Source organism: Cucurbita pepo, chromosome 16 (genome assembly GCF_057944985.1).
Source record: "Cucurbita pepo subsp. pepo isolate OVF chromosome 16, ASM5794498v1, whole genome shotgun sequence".
NCBI lineage: Eukaryota > Viridiplantae > Streptophyta > Magnoliopsida > Cucurbitales > Cucurbitaceae > Cucurbita > Cucurbita pepo.
In genome coordinates this window covers 11,220,057-11,239,760 of record NC_141813.1, presented here as the reverse complement: position 1 = coordinate 11,239,760, position 19,704 = coordinate 11,220,057, and the positions used below count along the sequence as shown (strand labels likewise).

Below are 19,704 nucleotides of genomic sequence, written 5' to 3'. Positions count from 1 at the left end.
GAAATGTTTTTGAATTTTGATATTCAAGGATCTAAGGTTTTCACTCTTGTAAGAAATTATTCATTCTCCTTTCCAATTGATATAGGATCTCACACCGATAAATTTTGGATTTACATCCCACTTACATTGAAAAATCAGATAAATGGTCTTTATCGATGGTCGTACCCCGCAGGGAGAAATTACATGGTTCAAACAACATTCAAAAAGGAGGAGGAGGCACCTAATTCCTCCTTGAACCATTAATATAATAGAAACGTTAGCATTTACATAATTTACATGTACATAAAGAAATCCATAAGAAGCGGTTTAAGGGGTGGCTTGGAACCTCACCCATCAAAAAGCCCTGTATAGATTTAGAGAGCGTTCTTCCTTGCCTGAATTTTGCAGAAAATTAGAGGACTATCACGTCTTCTACCTAAACAAGTTGTGGATGATCAGGACTACGTCCCTCTGTCCATAAAACGTCGCTGCACACCATAATTCTCGAATTTGAGCTGATTAGTTCAGCGTTTTGAAACATGAAACCATGTTTGATGGGCAGTGGGAAACCCTTCCTGAAATACGAGTTTGCATTTGGCAACAACGTAGTATCAACCAGAGTTTGCACGACGGGCTGCAAATTTGCAACGTTGAGGGATAATAAATCGACTTGAAATAGACACAGAACAACTTTCTTTTTAGAATGTTCTTCATTCAGAAGGATAAATAGAATAGTAATCTACCTGAATTAGGTCCATATGCAGATTGCCAATATTGCTCCACTTCAACGACATCTCAAAATCGTTCAAATCGATGCTGCCCACTAGGTTGTTCCCTGAGATTTTAGCTGTACTGGAGGCATGAACCAACTGAAATGCAAAGAAGTGGAAGAAGGTTGAATCTTGATGATGCATTCATATCATGGTTTTCCAGTTCTGAAGCAGTAAACTTACCAATGAGATGCACGCAACTGGAATTAGTTCACCAGCTTCTACTACGTCAACTATCAGGTCTACGTTCACGGTTGCAAAAATCGGGTGCTCTGAAATCCTTATGACTGGTGGAGAAGGTAAAGTGATATTGAAGCTCATGTCAGCACTAGGATATTTCTTGTACAGTTGGGGAACAAGAAATCTCCATCCAGCAGTATTTAGAAGCGGCTGGTTGGGCACTTCCTTCAAACTCCACTGCATAAAGTCTGCCTGCACATGAACGAAGATTTTGGTTGGAGAAAACAACCAGATGGTAGGTGTAGCCAAGTAATACCATTGTAGATCCCACATCGGTTGGAAAGGAGAACGAAGCATTCCTTATAAGGGTGCGAAAACTTCTCCCAAGTAGACGTTTCCTAAAAACCTTGAGAGGAAGCCCAAAATGGAAACCCCAAAGAGGACAATATCGGCTAGCGGTGGAATTGGGTCATTACAAATGGTATCAAAGCCAAGGCACCGAACGGTGTGCCAGCAAGGACGCTGGCCCCCAAAGGGGGTGGATTGTGAGATCCCACATCAATCAGTTGGAGAGGAGAACGAAGCATTCCTTATAAGGGTGTGAAAACTTCTCCCTAGTAGACGCGTTCTAAAAACCTTGAGGGAAAACCTAAAAGAAAAAGTCCAAATAGAACAATATTTGCTGGTGGTGGGATAGGGCCATTACAAATGGTATCAGAGCCAGACACCAAGTAGTGTGCTAGCGAGGATGTTGGGTCTCCAAGGGAGGTGGATTGTGAGATCTCACATAGGTCAATTGGAGAGGAGAACGAAGCCTTCCTTATAAAGGTGCAAAAACTTCTCTCTAGTAGATGCGTTCTAAAAACCTTGAGGGGAAACCCAAAAGAAAAAGCCCAAATAGGACAATATTTGCTAGCAGTGGGATTGGGCCATTACAGATGGTATCAGAGCCAGACACCGAGTAGTGTGCCAGCGAGGATGTTGGGCCCCCAAGGGGGATGGATTGTGAGATCCCACATAGGTCAGTTGGAGAGGAGAACGAAGCATTGCTTATAAGGGTGTGGAAACCTCTACCTAGTAGATGTATTCTAAAAGCTTTAAGGAGAAACCTAAAAGAGAAAGCTCAAAGAGGACAATATCAAGGGAGTAAAAAGACAAAATACACATAATAAAATTTGAACTTACATTGTAGTATAGGGCCAAGGCAGAGTTAAAGACTGCTTCATCTAGTGTTAATCCAAACATTTTAGAAGGATCTTTACAGGAAGGTGAAGGTGAAGGTGAAGGTGAAGGTGAATTTTGAAAGTGATACTCAGGCATTGGTAGCTTCTCTCCCGCCCTAAACAGCCCGTTGATCTTTAAACCAAAGGAGGAGTTGCTAAGCAAGGGTTCTCCCGCAAAAGTAGTATCAAAAGAAGCATTATCGTCCACTTTGACTTCCTTAGGAAGTGTTTGCAAAAACGAATCAACCTTCAAGATTCCTTCTCCTAGTTTCTTACAAATCGCCTTTTCAACAGCAGAACTTATCTGTTCTTCGAATGCATCAACCAGCCTATTATATAACACAATAGAAGATAAGAACAAGCAGGAAAAAAGTGCAGGTCGTATTCAAAGGCGTTGTTATCCTATAATCTGACACTGAAGTAAGGATGCTAGGCCCCGAAGGGGTTAGATTGAGGGGTCTCACATCAATTGGACAAGGAAACGAGTGCCAGCAAGGACGCTTGGCCCCAAAGGAAAGTAGACTGTGAGATCCTACATTGGTTGAGGAGGAGAATGAAACATTCTTTATAAGGGTGTGGAAACCTCTCCCTAGTAGGCGCGTTTTAAAAACCTCAAGGGAAAGCCTAAAGAGAACAATATCCCCTATCAGTGAGCTTGGGCCATTACAACCTTACTATTAATCATTTGTCAGAAAGAAACGACTAACGATTCCATCTTAAAAGCCATGTAAATGCATCTGTATGGCTATTCATACAGCAGATTGTCATCATAGCTAACATGTCTGGATCAACCTTGCTGAAAGACAAGGCTAAGGTAACTTAAATGGAGAGAGGATCATGAGAATAAGATCATGCTTTTGGGCAGAAGACAATGAAATGCTAGCGGTATAAACAATTGATCATGAGGAAAATGAAGAACAATTAGAACACAATACTGACAAACTCAAAATTCCCAGAACAAGAGTTACATACCCTTGATGGGTTCCTCTAAAATCATGAAAGAGTTACATACCCTTGATAAAGCCAAGATGCTCCTCCATCCAACTTTATAGACATATCTTGGACAGAACAACCGCATTCCAGAAGAAATAGTTTAAGAGTTTCTTCTTGAAGCTCCAATCCTAAATTCAGTCGAACTTCCATGCCATCGACCTGTTTCGAGTGTAATTTTATCTCATCAACTAATTAATGAATAAACAGACAGATGTAGATGAACTTCATACTGACATCATTCAAAACCAAAGAGACATATACCTGAACAGAAGCACGTCCTTTGTCAGAAATCTCTGCTGGAACAAGCCAAGTACTATAGGAATAAAGCCAATCCATGCTTAAGTCACAGGTAGTTCCTGAAGCAATAATAGAAACACCCGACTCACCTGGTTTGATATCCGAGGAAGGAACATCAACTCGGTATATGGTAGTGTTGGATAGCCTCATAAGAACGTTTCCAACAAATGGGATTTTGACTGTTTTTTCGGATTCAGGCAAATTAATCGGAATCACAGAAGAAATTGCCTTGTCTATGAGCAAGTCTTTGAGGAAATCAATACCCTTTTGGGATATGATCGCAGACATGAAGGATTGGGTCGGTGAAGGATGAGCATATCCCGGGATGAGCGAAGACACCAAGAGAAGCAAGAAAAGTATTGGAGACATGGAGAGTTCGAGGACGGGGAAGCTGGAGGGGAAGTAAGAAATCAATTGGCAAACCAGAAAATCAGATGAACAGCCAACGAGAGCAGAATGGAAACTTGTCGCTATTGCTCACCGTGACGGCGATTGTCTGATATAATATCACAACTTCAGGAATTACTGAAGGGTCAACTTTCTTTTAGACAAAATATAAATTTTGAGGGTATTTTTATTGATTCGACCTATTTATATATTATTGTTTTGTTGCTGGATTGGGCCTGAGTTTGATAACTTGACAAGAACAGCAATTTTGTTGACCGACCCAATACCTTTCGGGTTGGATTCGGGCATCTCCGTATACAAAAACGCAACCTAGGGCTGCCATTCGTCCGGTTTTGCCTTGATTTCCACCGGCTTCTGCTTCTCATTCTCTTCTTTGCTAAAGGTAATCCAATTACTCAGTATTTTTGTTCAGATTTTCTGATTTGTGTTGTGCGGCTGGTCCTGTTCTTACTCGGATTTTCTCGAAACTCAAGCGTTTTTTCTGATAATTGTTTCTGGGGTTGGGGTTATGTGATACGTTGATGCGTTGGGTGTACTCTTCTCTGCGATTGATAAGTATCATGTTTTCGATCAGCTGAGATCGTTGATTTTAGATTATAGATTTCATCTCTTGTATCGATTGATCTTTTATGATAATCAGTGAGTTCTTTTTGTTCTTTTAAAATCAGTCACCCAACAAAAATCTAATGTTTCGAAGGCGTGTTATATGAGCATGGATGTTTAGAATTTGCGAATTCCTAACTCGTGCAATGCTTTATGTCTCTATAATAGTTGCCGGTTGTGATACTTTGCGAGCCGTTGATTGCCGCCCACGGGCGTTCCTTCTTTGTGCTATTCGATTCAGGCCAAACCTTATCTTTCCGCCATGTCGTCCAAGCAAGGTACTGTCTATTTCCTTAAGGTTATGGACGATTTGAGCTTTCTATTTCATTTTCATCTTGTATAGGATAGGATCATAGGTCGGATTCGACGACAACTGATTTAAATTGTGACATGGAGAGTCAATTGTGTGGTATGTATGTCTTTATAGGAGGGAAAGCAAAGCCTTTGAAGCAACCCAAGGTTGACAAGAAAGAATATGATGAGGTATGCTTTGATTTTGTTACGTTATGGATCTATGCTGCATGTCTATTTTCTTTCTGAAATATCATTTTGGTCTTTGTACGTCGGGTCTCATTCCACTTTTGCCCGTGTATTCTCAATAGACGTATTTCATATCAATAGCAAGTGATTACCTTATACGACGTATTTCAAATGAGAGCGAGCTAGATGTTGTGTAGTTGCCTGCTTCACTCGTGTTGCAATGTGGAGATGAGTGGGTTAGCATTAGAATAGCTATCTAACTTTGAACTTTATGATGGCGGGAACTACGTGATTCTATCGAACATGTACACACAAGGAGGTATATGAGAAGGAATCACAAGGCTAAGAGCTCTCATTATGGATAGAGGGCTAAAGAAAAGCATGGGTTGTAGTTTGATAGAGATGAGAAACAAAGTCCATGCTCCTTTGTAGAAGATGCATCTCATTTCGAGTCGAAAGAAGGCAACTATGGGCTGCCAATTGGGTAAGTTATGTAGTCGACTCTCGAGCACATCTGTGTGAACCAGGCCCTCGATACCAAGAACCTTCAAGTCTACGAGGATAGCCATGTTGTTATCAGGGATGTCTATAATTTTGAAACAAAATGATGAAAAGATGTGTTTAGTAGTGAGGTAAGTAAGCATTGGAATATGAAACTGAGTGGATTTTGTGATGAACAGGTTGATCTGGCGAATAAGCAAAAGAAGAAGGACGAGGAAAAGGTGAGACAGCTTGAAGTTTGAACATGAAACTGTGCCATGGGTAGCTATATAAACTTGAGAGTTGTTTAATGGAATTACAGGCGCTGAGAGAGCTGAAAGCGAAGGCCCAACAGAAGGGGGCCTTTGGAGGTGCTGGGCTGAAGAAGAGTGGGAAGAAATGATGAACTTCCCACGCAATATATGGTATAATGAAAACTGAATAATGTAAGAGTCGAATGCTTTCTTCTCTTCTCTTCTGTTCTGTTCTGTGCAAAAATCTGGAAAACCAGAATGAAATATGAATGAATGATTATTGAAGTTTGAGTGCTTTTCAATGTTCGCCCCCATTCGAATTACGTTAGGAGGTCGTTCGCTTTTGCCAGATCTAGAGAGATACTACGAGTCCTCCGTCCCAGATGGACAGATTCCATCGTAACCATCTTTACATCATAAGAACAATATAGAACAAGTTGTAGGCGACGACACGAAATGTTTGATTCCATTCATTATATTAAACTTCAAAATACTCTATATTCTCCCCTTTTAAAAAATATATATTTATAATCGAAGATGTTGAACATGATCATGTTTCTTTATGAATATTAATTAAAGTTGTTTGGTCCGATTTAAAATGACATTAGGATATGTAAATATTTTGTTCGGAAAAATAATTTTTTTTTATAAATGAGATAAGACGATTGATAAAATCGAAAGATCGGAGTTTTTTTAAAAAAAAAAAAAAAATTCTAATCTAAACTATTATTATAATTAGTGTTGGAATTATTTGAAATTTAAAATTAAATATCAATTTGTTATTTCAAGGGCATTTTTGATAATACGAGTAGCAATTAGGGTATACATGTAAATTTATCCATTGTTTTGATGCTGGGCTGGGCCTGAGTTGTGACAGTTCACCGGCCCAAGACTTTTCGGTTTGATTCGGGGCACCGACTCTAACCTTCTCCCTATAAATAACGAAAAGCGCATCCTAGGGCTCTCGTTCTTGCGTGTTCGCCTTGATTTCCACAAGCTTCTGCTCCTGCCTCTGCTTCGCCTTCGCCTTCTCTTCTTTGGTAAAGGTGGGCATATATTGTATTTGGAGCTATTTTTCTTGATTTCTTATATTTGTTAAGGTTATCATCAGCTTTGTGGTCGATATTTGTTTCAATGTTGTGTGGCTGTTTAATTTTTGTATTGAATTTGCTGGATGTGTTAAGTTGTTACGATGACTGTTTCCGAGGGGATTATATGATAAGCTGATGCGTTATGTGTACTCCTTTCTAATGCGATTGAAAAGGATTCGTGCTTTCTATTAGATAGAGATCGTTGATTTTAGTTTCTAGGTTTTCTATTTTGTTTATCGATGAACTCGTTTACGATTCCAGTTGCGTCGTTTTTACTCGCTCTGATTCTAGGAAGGATAATGATTTTGTGGTTCAATTCTTTTAGCTATTGAATGGTTTTATACTACGTTCTTCGTTTTTTTTTCATCATATCTTTGGTTCACTTGTGGTGGGCGCTTGAGGGTTGACTTCAATTTTTTTTATTAGGGCTTATGGGAATAAGTGGCCAATATTAACATTTATAATTGCTGCTGCAACTGTCAAGTGATCATTGTTTGTATTTTTCATGCTCTGTATAACTAGCAGCAAGATGAATGCGTGAGATTATTATTTGTATAACTTGATTATATTTAGTGCGCAAGGTTTGAATTGTGCGAGGATCTTTTATGTTATTGGTATCACAATTGCTGATATTTGCACTTCTATGTATGACGGTTAGAAACAGCAAACATGCCAAAGAACAAGGGAAAGGGAGGAAAGAACAGGAAGAGAGGAAAGAACGAAGCAGATGATGAGAAGCGCGAGCTTGTGTTCAAGGAAGATGGTCAGGAGTATGCACAAGTTCTCAGAATGTTGGGGAACGGTCGGTGTGAGGCAATGTGCATCGACGGGTCGAAGCGTCTTTGCCATATCCGAGGGAAGATGCACAAGAAGGTCTGGATTGCAGCTGGTGATATAATACTCGTTGGTCTTCGCGACTATCAGGATGATAAAGCTGATGTTATCCTCAAGTACATGCCTGATGAAGCAAGGCTGTTGAAGGCATATGGAGAGCTTCCTGAGAACACCCGCCTCAACGAGGGTATCGCCGGCGGTATCGACGACGAGGATGATGGTGGGGTTGATGATTATCTGGAGTTTGAGGATGAAGATATTGATAAGATTTAGGGTTCGAGTGATTATTATAGATGTTTCGTAACCCCCATGGTTGGAGGGGTGAGCTATTTCGTCAGTCTTAGATTAAAAAATGTGCATAAATTTTGAGTTTAAAGATTTTTGTACCCTTCCCTTTTATAATTAGAGACTATAAACATCTATGGCTGGTTGGAAAAAATAATATTTATGGCATTTTTAGCTTTTGGGTTTAGATTTTCAGCTTTAGTTTTCATTGGTTATTTCGAGATTTTATACCTTCTCGCCTTTTATTGGTTTATTAATTTAATTTTTTTAAAAAAATTAATTAATTTGTATCACTATGAAAATTAATATAAAAAACTTCACATCGTAGTATGAAAGTCTTAATATTTAAAGTAGGAAAAGCCAACATCAATAAGCATTGTAGAATTTTAGGGACAATTGGATGTGTTTCTTTAATAGGAAGAAAAGTGGATAGGGGTGTAAATTGACAAAATTTTGAATCTAACTCGAATCAAATAAATTTTATAAATCATTTAATTTTGTACTTTTATTATTTTGTACTTTAGAACTTAAAGGTTTGTAAATCCGGAGATTATTCTAAAAGTGTGATGTTTGAGGAGAATCTTGAAAGGAATAGCGTAAAAAGGATAATATTTACTAGCTACTTGGGTCATTACAAATGGTATTAGAGTCGGGTTACCAGACGATGTGGCAGCATGGACTTAAATCGTTACAAATGGTATTAGAGCCAAGTTATCGGGCGATGTGGCAGCAAGAAGGTTGAGTCTCGAAAAGGTGGACATGAGGTGGTGTGCCAGCAAGGACACTGGATCTCAAAGGAGGTAAATTGGGGCGTTTCACATCGTTTGGAGAATGGAACAAGTGCCAGTGAATATGCTGGGGTGGAAGAGAGTGGATTATGAAATCTCATAGGAGTATACTGAGTCCAAAGGGAGTGAATTGTGAAACGAATATCAACTAGGGAAGGGGAGTAGATTGTGAAATCTCCGGGAAAATGAAACCTTTCTTTACTCCTAAAAAATATTAAGGAAAAGTCAAATTTGATGGTGTAGTGGGCATTTGCAGGCACAACACGAAGGAAAAGAAACGCAGGAAGTTCCGAGTCAAACTTGTCAAACCAAAACAGAAAGAAAAAAAAAAAAAAAAAAAAAAAAAAAGAAGAAACACTTGGCAAAACAAGGCAGCTTTGATTTGCCATTTGGCAGTAAATGAACCCCAGACATAGCCCAAACCCATACACGTAGGTCTAACCCTCTGGCCATAGCCCAGGTTCTTGTAATCAAACGAAAGCCGATAAGCCTTTGACCGAAGGCACTCCAATCAACCAAAACATTCATAACATATCCATCCCTGTCCCCCACCATATAAATACATCCCCATCTTGTTCCAAGATTACACCATCTTTTCTTTTTCTTTCCGGAACTGAAGAATACAATGAAGTCCAAAGCTGTTGCGGTTGCGTGTCTGTTGCTGTTCTTGTTGGTCTCTATCTCTGTTTCTGCGTCGGCAGTGTCCGAAGGAAGCCAGCATCAGCCTGACAAAGCTGAAGGTATTGTAATTAATTGCACCAATAATGATCAAAAAAATTTAAATCTTTATAGTTGTTGGGTTGTGAATGTGTTGGAGGATGATAGTCCCATCTCCATTAATTTATGGAATGATCAGGAGTTTATAAATAAAGAATACTTTTTCTATGGGTACGAGTCCTTTTGAGGAAGCCGAAAGCAAACCCATGAGAGCTTATGCTCAAGGTAGACAATATCATACCATTGTGGAGACTCGTGTTCGTTTAATATGGTAGAGAGTCATGCCCTAAACTTAGTCGTGACAATAGATTGGTAAATCTTCAAATGTCGAACAACTCCAACAAGAAAAAGGATCGAGCCTCTTCAAAAGTACGAAGTTTGACTCACACTCCTTAAAAAAAAAGGAGTCAAGCATCTCGAAGGTACGAAGTCAGTAAAAAATGACTAAGATTCCAAAGGAGTCGAGCCTTAATTAAGGAGAGTTTGTTCGATGGGAGGTGTTGGATGATGAAAGTCTTACCTCCCTAATTTAGGGAATAATCATGAGTTTATAAAAAAAAGAATATTATTTCTATTATTATGAAGCCTTTTGGGAAGCCCAAAGCAAAGTCACTAGAGCTTATGCTCGAAGTGGACAATATCATACCATTGTGGAGAGTAGTGTTCGTTTAACCGAATGAATTAATGTAGGAGCAAATGCAAATACCGTGGAAGAGTCGAAGCTACACTGCTACCACGGATGCTGCAAATGGTATAAGTATCACTGCGTGAAATGCTGCGGAAGCGCTGCAGAAGCGCAAGCCAATACCAATGCCAACACCAACGGAGAGGCGCAACAGGAGCGTGCAGAAGTGGAAGCAGCCGCACATAGATGGGGAGGCCACGGCGGATGGCGAGGTGGAGGCGGACATGGAGGCGGACATGGAGGCGGACATAGAGGCGGATGGGGCGGTGGTGGAGGTGGAGGTGGATGGGGCCGCGGTGGAGGTGGGAAGTGATTAGTGTGTGTGTGTGTGTAAGTGTGGTGGTACAAAGAATAAGGTAGGAGGGAAGGAAAATGAATAAATAATTAAGAATGAAGGGTCATAGTGCCCTACAATAGAAGGGTTAGTTCCCTTCACTACTACGCTACTCTTACATGTGAAATATATATATTATGTCTTTTGTTTTACCTTCACAATTTCTACTAGAAGTGGGTTTAAACCGTTACAAACGAGAGCACCAAACTATTACGAACGGTATTATCCAATTTATTCAATTTTTTTTTTAAAGATAACTCACGCGAAATAAAAATTTCATCGAATATATATATTCAATTAAACTCACTGCTAGTAAATATTGTATTATTTCTTTCGGGTTTTCCCTCCGAATTTTTAAAGGGAGTCGGCTAGAGTGAGGTTTTCATGCCATTATAAAAAAAATGTTTTGTTCCCCTATCCAACAAAGGTAGGATCTCACAATCTACCTCTATTTGGAGCCTAGTGTTTTCGCTGGCACTCGTTACTCTCTCGAGATTTTAGACTATAACCTTCCTCTATTAGTCATATCATGTAGGGAGTTGAATCTCTAATCTCCCTACCTTTGATACCAACTGAGTACAAAAAGACAATATCGGTTAGCGGTGGATTTAAGATTTTACAAATGATATTAGAGTTAAGGACCATATAATTTGAGGTTGAGTTACAAATGATATCAGAGTCAAACACCGGGTGGTGTGCCAGTAAGTGGCACACTGAGTCCCGAAAGGGAGTGAATTGTGAGATCTCACATTGATTGGAGAGAGGAACGAGTGTTAGCGAGGACGATAAGGCCTGAAAGGGGGTGGATTGAAAGACCTCACATCAGTTGGAGAGGAGAACAAAACATTTTTTAAAAGGGTGTGAAAACCTGTCCTTAGCAGATTGTTTTAAAAACAATATGTACTAGGTGTGTGCTTGGGATGTTACATAGTTACAAAACAAAATAATTCGAAAATGAGAAAGAAAGCATGAGCCTACTGGGAATCTTGGAATAAAAGCATGAGCCTGAAATTGGGTGAGGAGACATGTGATTTAGTCAATGTTGTGTTAGCTAAATAGACCAGCATGGTTAGATCTTTGGTGTCTAAAATGTCCCCATTTCTCATTTATTATTACACAAGAAAATAGGCATTTATTTGTTTGTTTGTTTGTTTGTTGTTGTGAGGAAGGAGAAAGACAAGGTGAGCAGCCCCAAGGCGTGCAACAAAAAGGCCTCTCCTACCCTCTCCCCGCCTTTGTTTTTGGCCCAAATTTTATAATATAACCTCAACACACAACCATTTTAACTATGCTACCTCCCTTTCAAAACCCCACCAACACCAAACCCTCCTCCTCCTCCTCCTCCTCCTCCTCCTCCTCCTCCTCCTCCTCCTCTTCTTCTTGAGAATATGAAGAGCAAAAGGAAGCGTTCCTTCAGGCAACCATTTGAAGACTTCTTCCTCCCACATCAACACTGTTGACCTACTCTCTCACAGCGGCGGCGTACATGGGAAGGCCAGGCATTTCTTTTCACTTCCATTTCCTCTTCATTTCATCATACTTCTCTTCTATATACACATCTTAGTTTTGTTGTTAACCAAACATTTTATGAGTATTAGTGAAACTTCTTCCTATGGATGGTCAGAAGAAGCTAATTTGATCAAAGTCACTAGGAGTTTTTTTTTTTTTTTTTTTTTTTTTTTTTTTTTTTTTTTTTTTGTATTAGTGTTATTATAAAAAGGCAAAAAAATTGAGTAATGGGTCATGCAAATTAATGAGGACATTGGACATTGCAGTGCGTGTTGGGAGGGAAGGTTTAGGTCCAAAATTACACGCCATGCGTTGCGCCCGAGGACTTTCTTGACTTTCAACCATTTCTTTTTCTCCTATAAAAAAAAAAAAACAATCTTTTTTTATTATTATTATTATGTAGTAGTAGTAGGAAGAAAATAAATTTATATATATGTTAGAGCTTTTAAATATCATTTAAAATCATAAATATAAAAAAAAAAAATAGAATTTAATATTTTTTTATTATGATTATTAATTAGCAATAAAAGTTAGGGTTGTATTTATTAGTGTATATTAATATAACATTTATATGGGGAATCGGATGAAGACTTTGAATCCTCAATTACAACAACACCCTCGTGTGTGTGTATATATATATATATATATTATATAATATTTATATTTCTTTCTCCATTGTATGTGTTTTTCAATTATTAGATTAAATATGGATGTTACCCTAAATGTCATCTAGATTATACTAATTAAAGAGTAATTTATGCAAAATGTATAAATTAACTGATATTTTACTATTTTTCAAAAAATATTTAATACCCTTAAAATTATTATTATTATTATTTGGCAAAAATGGATAATTTTGTAATTTTGAAGAATATTTAATGATGTATGGAAAATTGTATATGGTAATGTTATTATTCTATATTGTTTTTGTTTTATTTTATTTGGGGTATATGAATCCAGACACACAATATCATACTTAATTAAAATTAGAATTAAATCTCCTTATTTCGAGGATCTGAATTTATGTTCCCAATAAAATCCCCACCCTCCATCGGTCCAAACGGATAAAATGAAGGACGTGGCATGTCCATAATTGTCAATTGAGATGGCCACTTTAGTTCATCAAGATTATCTTAGCTTTGTAGCCAAGAAATGAAAAGGGTAGCCATCTCGATGTCATCAAATCCTGTCCCCTTAATCTAATCTATTTCTTTCTTATATACTCCTTTAATTCCTACGTCAGCGTGCTATTCGATTCGATAAAAGTCCTACATCAACTAATTTTAGAGAATAATCATGGATTTATAATCAAGAAATACTCGCCTTTTGAAAAACCCAAAGTAAAGTCACGAGAGCTTATGCTCAAAGTAAACAATATCCTGCTATTGTGGAGAGCCGTTTTCATCTAACATGGTATTAGAGTCATGCTCTAAACCCATGTCAATAGAATCCTCAAATGTCGAACAAATGACTCCAAAAGAAAACGAAGTTGAACCTTAATTAAGGGGAGGTGTACTTTGTTCGAGAGGAGATGTTGGATGAAAGTCCGATCATGAATTTATAATCAATGAATACTCTCCTTATTGGTACGAGGCCTTTTGGGCAAAGTCATTGGGAGGAAATATATATTACCCAAAAGTCCTCGTAAGAAAGCTAAAAATAAATACTATCTTATTGGTATTAGCTTAAATATACCACGTAAGTAAATTACTGAATTATCCCTCCCTCCGTTAGGTTAAAATAATATTATTTATGATACAATTATTACACTTTTAGGTTGCACCAACTAATTTAATTAATTGGAATTAATAACAATTAGAAAATATTATTGAAACATTAATTAATTTCGCTCCTCCATATAACATATCTTTAAAAAGTAAATATGAAAAATTTACAAATATTTTCTTAATTTAAACATTTAGACCTATTATCTAAAATTATATTATAGTTTGCACACAAAATTTTATTTCCTAATTTTATTATTATTATAAATCAACTATTTAAAACGTCTATTCCCTATTAGAATCTTATATTTTTACAGGCTGTTACATCGTGAATGAGGGTATTATGGACATTACACATGTGGTAAATCTAAACTCTTCCCTGTCTCCATCTCGCAACAAATTTTCATTTATTTTTGTGGAGATAAAGTTCCATACGAGTAATTTTTACTCGTTTATATTAAAAAAAATTAAAATTATTTTAAAATTTTCATTTTTCTAAGATAGGGTAGAAAAATCTTAATATAGGGATATATTTGATAAAAAAAAACATATATACAATATTCTACCGAACATAATTTTTAAAAATTCGAATTTTAATATTATAACATACTTTAATATAGTTTCAAAATTAATTAACTATTTATTTTTAATACAAACAAAAATATATGTGTTGAAAATATATTTATATTAAACGAGACGGAGAATTCGATAGGGACAAAGATGGATAATATAATCTCGTCCCCGACTTCATTTATTAATAGAAAAAATATTATCTACTCCCTTTCCATTCTCTATTTAAACGAGCAATTCCATCTCTATTTGAAATGGGTCCTATAGGACTCTGACCCCACGTATAAAATGGACATGTCTAATTTCATCGTGTTCGTCACTCATAGCCAGCTCTATTTTTCAAAATAATCATTAAACTAAAAGAAAAAAAAACTTGTCTTTTTGTTTAATATACACATTCCCCTTTCGGTTCACAACGTTACATTAAAGAAAAAAACAGAATATTTATTTATGAATATTCAAATTCGAAATCATTCTTTTTAAAAATATTTAAAAAAATCGGACATTTTCGGTTGTTGTTTTGTTTGTTTGTTTGTTTGATTGATTGATTTTCTTTTCCTCTGCTTTTGGTTACACGACGAAATTCGAAAACCCACCTCACAGGCTGAGCCCTATCTATTGCCTCTGTTTCCATTGAAAATTCCGGCTTTCTTGTGCCCTTACAACGGCTCAACCCTCCTCCATTTTCGTCGTTCTTTCCAAAAACCTTCTTTAATTCAATTTTTATGCCATTCAATCGCTACCCTTTATCGCCTCTGGTATGATCTTATATACAATCTCTCGTTTCTGTTTCCTGGTTTCGTTTTTTGCATAAACCTTTTCCTCTTTGTCTGCGCCCGTAATTTTCTTTTGGGAAGAATCGATTTCTTCCCATTTTTTTCTCTTTTTTTTCTTTTAATATATGAATTAAGAGCCGACCCCGGAAGGCAAGAAATTATTGTTAATTTCTAGTTGGTTTTTTAAGGAATTGTTTTTGGCGGATTTGATGGCAATGGTGGGGAGGTTTTGGAGGATATTTCTTCTTCTTCTGTAGTTTTTCGTCCAGAATTGACCGTTCTCATGGTTTGAAGCTGGTGGGATTTGTTTGTTTGATATTAAAGAACGAAATCACGAAATCACGAAATCCCCCTTTGTTTTCTTGATCTATTGGAATAATCCCAAGAAATGTTTGGGACTCAAGGCAAAAGAGATATTGCTGTAGAATTGCAAGCTCAGGTTCCAATTCTGAGGCCGAGTATCCATGCGAGAAGGGCTAATATTACAGTTAAGTTTCAAGATCTATATGGGTTTGTTGTGGAAGGCAATGTGGACGATGTTAATGTGTTGAATGAAGTGAGGGAAAAGGTGAGGCAACATGGTCGTGTTTGGTGGACATTGGAGGCCAGCAAAGGCGCTAGTTGGTACTTGGAACCCTCTGTTTTTGAGGGTATTGCCCTCAAATCCTCTCTCAAATTATCAACTCTTGCTAATGCTATCACGCTCAAGAAGTTGATTTGGAAAGGAATCCCTCCGGTTCTTCGCCCCAAGATTTGGTTCTCCTTATCCGGAGCTGCCAAGAAGAAATCCACGGTTCCTGAGAGCTATTACAATGATTTGACCAAGGCTGTTGAAGGGAAAGTCACGCCTGCCACTAGGCAGATTGATCATGTGAGTTCTTTTGGAATTTCTGTTGGATTCATCAGATTTTGTATGCCTTCATTATGTGAGTTCTTGATTCTCATTGAACATGAATATCAGAATTACAATCCTTTCAACTTGTTCCCGTGTTTTTCTATACAAATGCAGGACTTGCCCCGGACTTTTCCTGGCCATCCTTGGTTAGATACTCCAGAGGGTCATGCTGCTCTTCGACGTGTTCTTGTTGGGTATTCCTTCCGTGACTCTGATGTTGGATACTGTCAGGTGGGTTTGTTTATCTCCTTCACTCTAACATAACCATCTGCTCAGAAAATTACCTGTAAACTTTACACTTAGTCTGCACAATTTTTGTAACGGCCCAAGTCCACCGCTAGAAGATATTGCCCTCTTTGGACTTTCCCTCTCGGGCTTCCCCTCAATGTTTTTAAAATGTGTTTGCTAGGGAGAGGCTTCTACCCCCTTATGAAGAATGCTTCGTCCTCCTCCCCAATCGATGTGGGATCTCACAATCCACCCTTTTCGTGGCCCAGTGTCCTCAATTGCACTCGTTCCCTTCTCCAATCGATATGTGGGATCCCCCAATTCACCTCCTTTCAAGAGCCAGCGTCCTTGTTGGCACACTACCTTGTGTCTCCCTCCTTCAGAGCTCAATTTTCTCGCTGGCACATCGTCTAGTGTCTGGCTCTGATACCAATTGTAATGGCCCAAGCTCATTGCTAGTAGATATTGTCCTCTTTGAGCTTTCCCTTTCGGACTTCCCCTCAAGGTTTGTTTTTAAATGCGTCTGCTAGGGAGAGGTTTCCACACCCTTATAAAGAATGTTTCGTTCTCCTCCCTAACTAATGTGGGATCTCACCGTTTTGCATTCAGAATTCCACATTCTTTCCTCTACGTCTAAAATCGCGATTCAACTCTGTTTCTCAGCAGTTGTTTCAGTGGTCTATCCATGCTTAATTCATCCCTCTCTCTCTCTCTCTCCCCTTCTATCCCGGTCCTCCTCATCCTTTTGTTTCTCTAGAATATAGATTTGGAGCACAGAAATGATTTCTTGTTGCTATTGGTAAAAGACATGGTTATATCATACTCTTGTTATTGATCTGTTTGTGGGCTGAATTCGATCTGTCATTTAGAACACCTTGGCATTAATTCAGTTTTGGTGCAGGGGTTAAACTATGTTGCTGCATTGTTATTGCTTGTGATGAAAACAGAAGAAGATGCTTTTTGGATGCTAGCTGTCCTCTTAGAAAACGTTTTAGTTCGTGACTGTTACACGACCAATTTGTCGGGTTGTCATGTCGAGCAAAGGGTGTTCAAAGATTTACTTACCAAAAAGTGTTCCAGGTGCCTAAACTTGTCATGACATTGATTTATTGTCTAATTAGTTCAAGCATTCTTATAAATTGGAATGTGAATTCAGGTTAGCTGCCCATTTGGAAGCATTGGATTTTGATGTCTCCCTTGTCGCCACTGAGTGGTTCCTGTGTCTTTTCTCCAAAAGCCTTCCTTCTGAGGTTAGAAGTATGCTCCCTCTGGGTGCCCACGCTTGATCTTTTTCTGAACTTTTAGCTGACCAAATGTTTGTATTAGAAAGCTCTTTAAATCATGTTTTAGTTCTTGAAGAGACTGAAACATCGTTTTTCACAGACGACTCTACGTGTTTGGGACGTCCTTTTCTATGAGGGAGCAAAAGTTTTGTTTCATGTGGCTTTGGCTATCTTTAAGGTAACTGCTTGGAACTCGTATCGATATTAGAGATTATCTGTTTTTGCTGCTCAGTCGAAGTTCGATCAATGACCATACTTCATCTCGAAACCAATTTCAGATGAAGGAAGACCAGTTGCTTCTATCCCATCATGTGGGAGATGTGATTAATATTGTTCAAAAAACTACACATTACCTATTCGATCCCGATGATCTACTCACGGTAACTGTCGTTTCTGTAACATAATTGCGAAGTTCAATTTCTTTTTCGTTTCTGTAACATAACCGCAGTTGGAAGCTTTGAGTTGTGAATTCATGTTCTTTAAAACATTGTTACTAACTCGAAGAACATTTGGTTTGATCGACATCTTTTCGGACAATGGTTTGAACAAAGCGTTTGGATTGTGAACTTGTTGCAGGTAGCATATGACAACATCGGATCAACGACGACCAATACGATATCGAAGCAAAGGAAAAAGCAAGAACCAGCAGTTATGGCTGAACTTGATCAGAGATTGAGGAGATTAAATTCCCTCCACGAGGTCGACAAATAATATCTTCGATTCCCACCTGTCAAGCTGTTCAAACTGTAACATTATAGCCATTTTAATGGGAGAAAAATACCTTCTTCTTCCCTGCCAGAAAGTAAAGTAAAACAAAAACAAGAGAGCATCTGTTTTTCCATGGTGTTTGTTTGTAGCTTTATGAAATGTAAATTATAATTATTCTTACTTTTTTATGTACACTGTTAATTACACTGCAAAAGAAAGTTTTGTGGGTGTCCCATGCTCTGTAATTTCTGTTCTCATGTAATGAGCAATCTGTTAATGGAATCAGATTTGATTTCCTTTCGACATTGCATTGAACAAAATTGATACACACAGAAATAAACTGAAACTTCTTTATCCTTCACTCACTAAAACAGGAGCAGTCCAGCTGAAATTGCTAAAACCAACTGGCTCCAGAGTACCATTCCAGCAATCCTAAAGGAAGAAGACGGAGACTCGGTCGATGATGGAGAAACACTGTCCTCTGTTTCAGCAGATGGACTATCAGCAGCAGGAGTTACATCGGGGCTTGGCACTGGCGCTGGCGTGGGAGGGAAATCGGTACCAAAGATTGCCTCTGGAAGGAGTACATGATCGACTTGATAAACTGCGATGGGATCGGTTGAAAGCACGCTGCTGCTCACCTTTGTGTTAGTCCAGCCTGAGCTGATGTGCACAGTGCCAGATGCATCAGTAAAATTCAAGGTGTAGTGCTGACCGGCAAATGTTGTGATGGGACCCTTTTGGCTAAGCCCGTTGAAATCAGCTAGAGTGTAGTAATGTGGTAAGGCATGAAAGAGTAACAGTGATTTGAGCTGGTTGTTGGTGAGGTTGGATAGTGAAGGCTTGTTGAGGGATGAAAATGCACCATCTTTTGGTACAAATATGGTTATTCCCTCTTCTGAATCATTGGCTTGCTTTTGGAAGGTATCAATGACTTTGGTGGATTCAAGGTAGCCAAGAAACTTGTGGAAGGGACCAGCTACTGTTAGCAAATCAGCGAGGTTGACATGATCGGCGGCCGGTGCCGGGGCTGGTTCCGGTGCGGGAGTCAGGCTAATTGAAGGAGGCTTAGCAGCAGCAGTTTGAGCACATGCTGGTGAAGAGGGCATGAGCATCAGCCAAATACCAAACAAGTGAATGATGCAGGGTTTCATTTTGTTTCTCTGTTTTGTCCCTGAAATGCAGAAAAGACATGGAATTAGGCTCTTGAACCAAACAAAGCACAAAGAAAACAAAAAATGCACATAAATGGGGATGGCATTAGAAAGAGGGACAAGAGAGAAGAGTAACTGGGAGAAGGCTGAGAAGGCGAGAGGGATGAAGGAGAAGAGGAGAAGAGGAGCATATAAATGTGAGGATTGTTGGGATGTAAAGAGCGGAAGGTGAAGGGTGAGCATTGTGGAATCAGCAGCAGACCCCAGCGGTGGTTCTGTTTGTTCCTTATAAGGGATGAACAAAATACAAACAAGACAGAGACATATAGGTTGCTGTTTCACTGTCATAAGAACATGTAGTTAAGGTTATTTGTCACTGCTCCTTCCACCTCTGTCCCTTACCTCATCATTTTCTTCCTTTCTTGGACTTTCCCTTTTGGTTTTTAAAATGAGTCT

General features: G+C 38.5%; 5 protein-coding genes across 6 annotated transcripts; 3 read left to right on the top strand and 2 right to left on the bottom strand.

Moving 5' to 3' along the window:
- Positions 1-126: 126 nt before the first annotated feature.
- Positions 127-3,919, bottom strand: LOC111777183 (putative BPI/LBP family protein At1g04970). Its single transcript, XM_023656650.2, is given in 7 exon segments — positions 127-430; positions 432-613; positions 723-848; positions 933-1,181; positions 2,115-2,481; positions 3,165-3,304; positions 3,407-3,919. Coding segments are annotated over 7 exon segments (1,488 nt in total). The 5' UTR covers positions 3,812-3,919; the 3' UTR covers positions 127-411.
- Positions 3,920-6,581: 2,662 nt separating this feature from the next.
- Positions 6,582-8,064, top strand: LOC111777853 (eukaryotic translation initiation factor 1A). Of its 2 annotated transcripts, none has more exons than XM_023657578.2 (2): positions 6,582-6,713; positions 7,417-8,064. In XM_023657578.2, the coding sequence occupies exon 2, from the start codon at positions 7,428-7,430 to the stop codon at positions 7,863-7,865; it is 438 nt and encodes a 145-aa protein (XP_023513346.1). In that variant the 5' UTR covers positions 6,582-6,713; positions 7,417-7,427; the 3' UTR covers positions 7,866-8,064. The 2 variants fall into 2 exon arrangements, with proteins under 2 accessions (XP_023513346.1, XP_023513347.1); XM_023657579.2 differs by having other exon boundaries at positions 6,610-6,713; positions 7,423-8,064.
- A 1,181-nt stretch (positions 8,065-9,245) lies between these two features.
- Positions 9,246-10,553, top strand: LOC111777694 (uncharacterized). The gene is made up of 2 exons (XM_023657413.2): positions 9,246-9,405; positions 10,073-10,553. Exons 1-2 carry the CDS (start codon positions 9,291-9,293, stop codon positions 10,378-10,380), a joined length of 423 nt encoding a protein of 140 aa, XP_023513181.2. The 5' UTR covers positions 9,246-9,290; the 3' UTR covers positions 10,381-10,553.
- Positions 10,554-14,776: 4,223 nt separating this feature from the next.
- On the top strand, positions 14,777-18,399 carry LOC111777463 (uncharacterized). The gene is made up of 8 exons (XM_023657085.2): positions 14,777-14,962; positions 15,169-15,851; positions 15,990-16,106; positions 17,005-17,183; positions 17,260-17,353; positions 17,487-17,564; positions 17,665-17,766; positions 17,963-18,399. The coding sequence occupies exons 2-8, from the start codon at positions 15,369-15,371 to the stop codon at positions 18,095-18,097; spliced, it is 1,188 nt and encodes a 395-aa protein (XP_023512853.2). The 5' UTR covers positions 14,777-14,962; positions 15,169-15,368; the 3' UTR covers positions 18,098-18,399.
- On the bottom strand, positions 18,368-19,499 carry LOC111777465 (fasciclin-like arabinogalactan protein 7). The gene is made up of 2 exons (XM_023657086.2): positions 19,385-19,499; positions 18,368-19,268 (listed from the first exon to the last, which is right to left on the bottom strand). The coding sequence occupies exons 1-2, from the start codon at positions 19,437-19,439 to the stop codon at positions 18,460-18,462; spliced, it is 864 nt and encodes a 287-aa protein (XP_023512854.2). The 5' UTR covers positions 19,440-19,499; the 3' UTR covers positions 18,368-18,459.
- Positions 19,500-19,704: the final 205 nt, after the last annotated feature.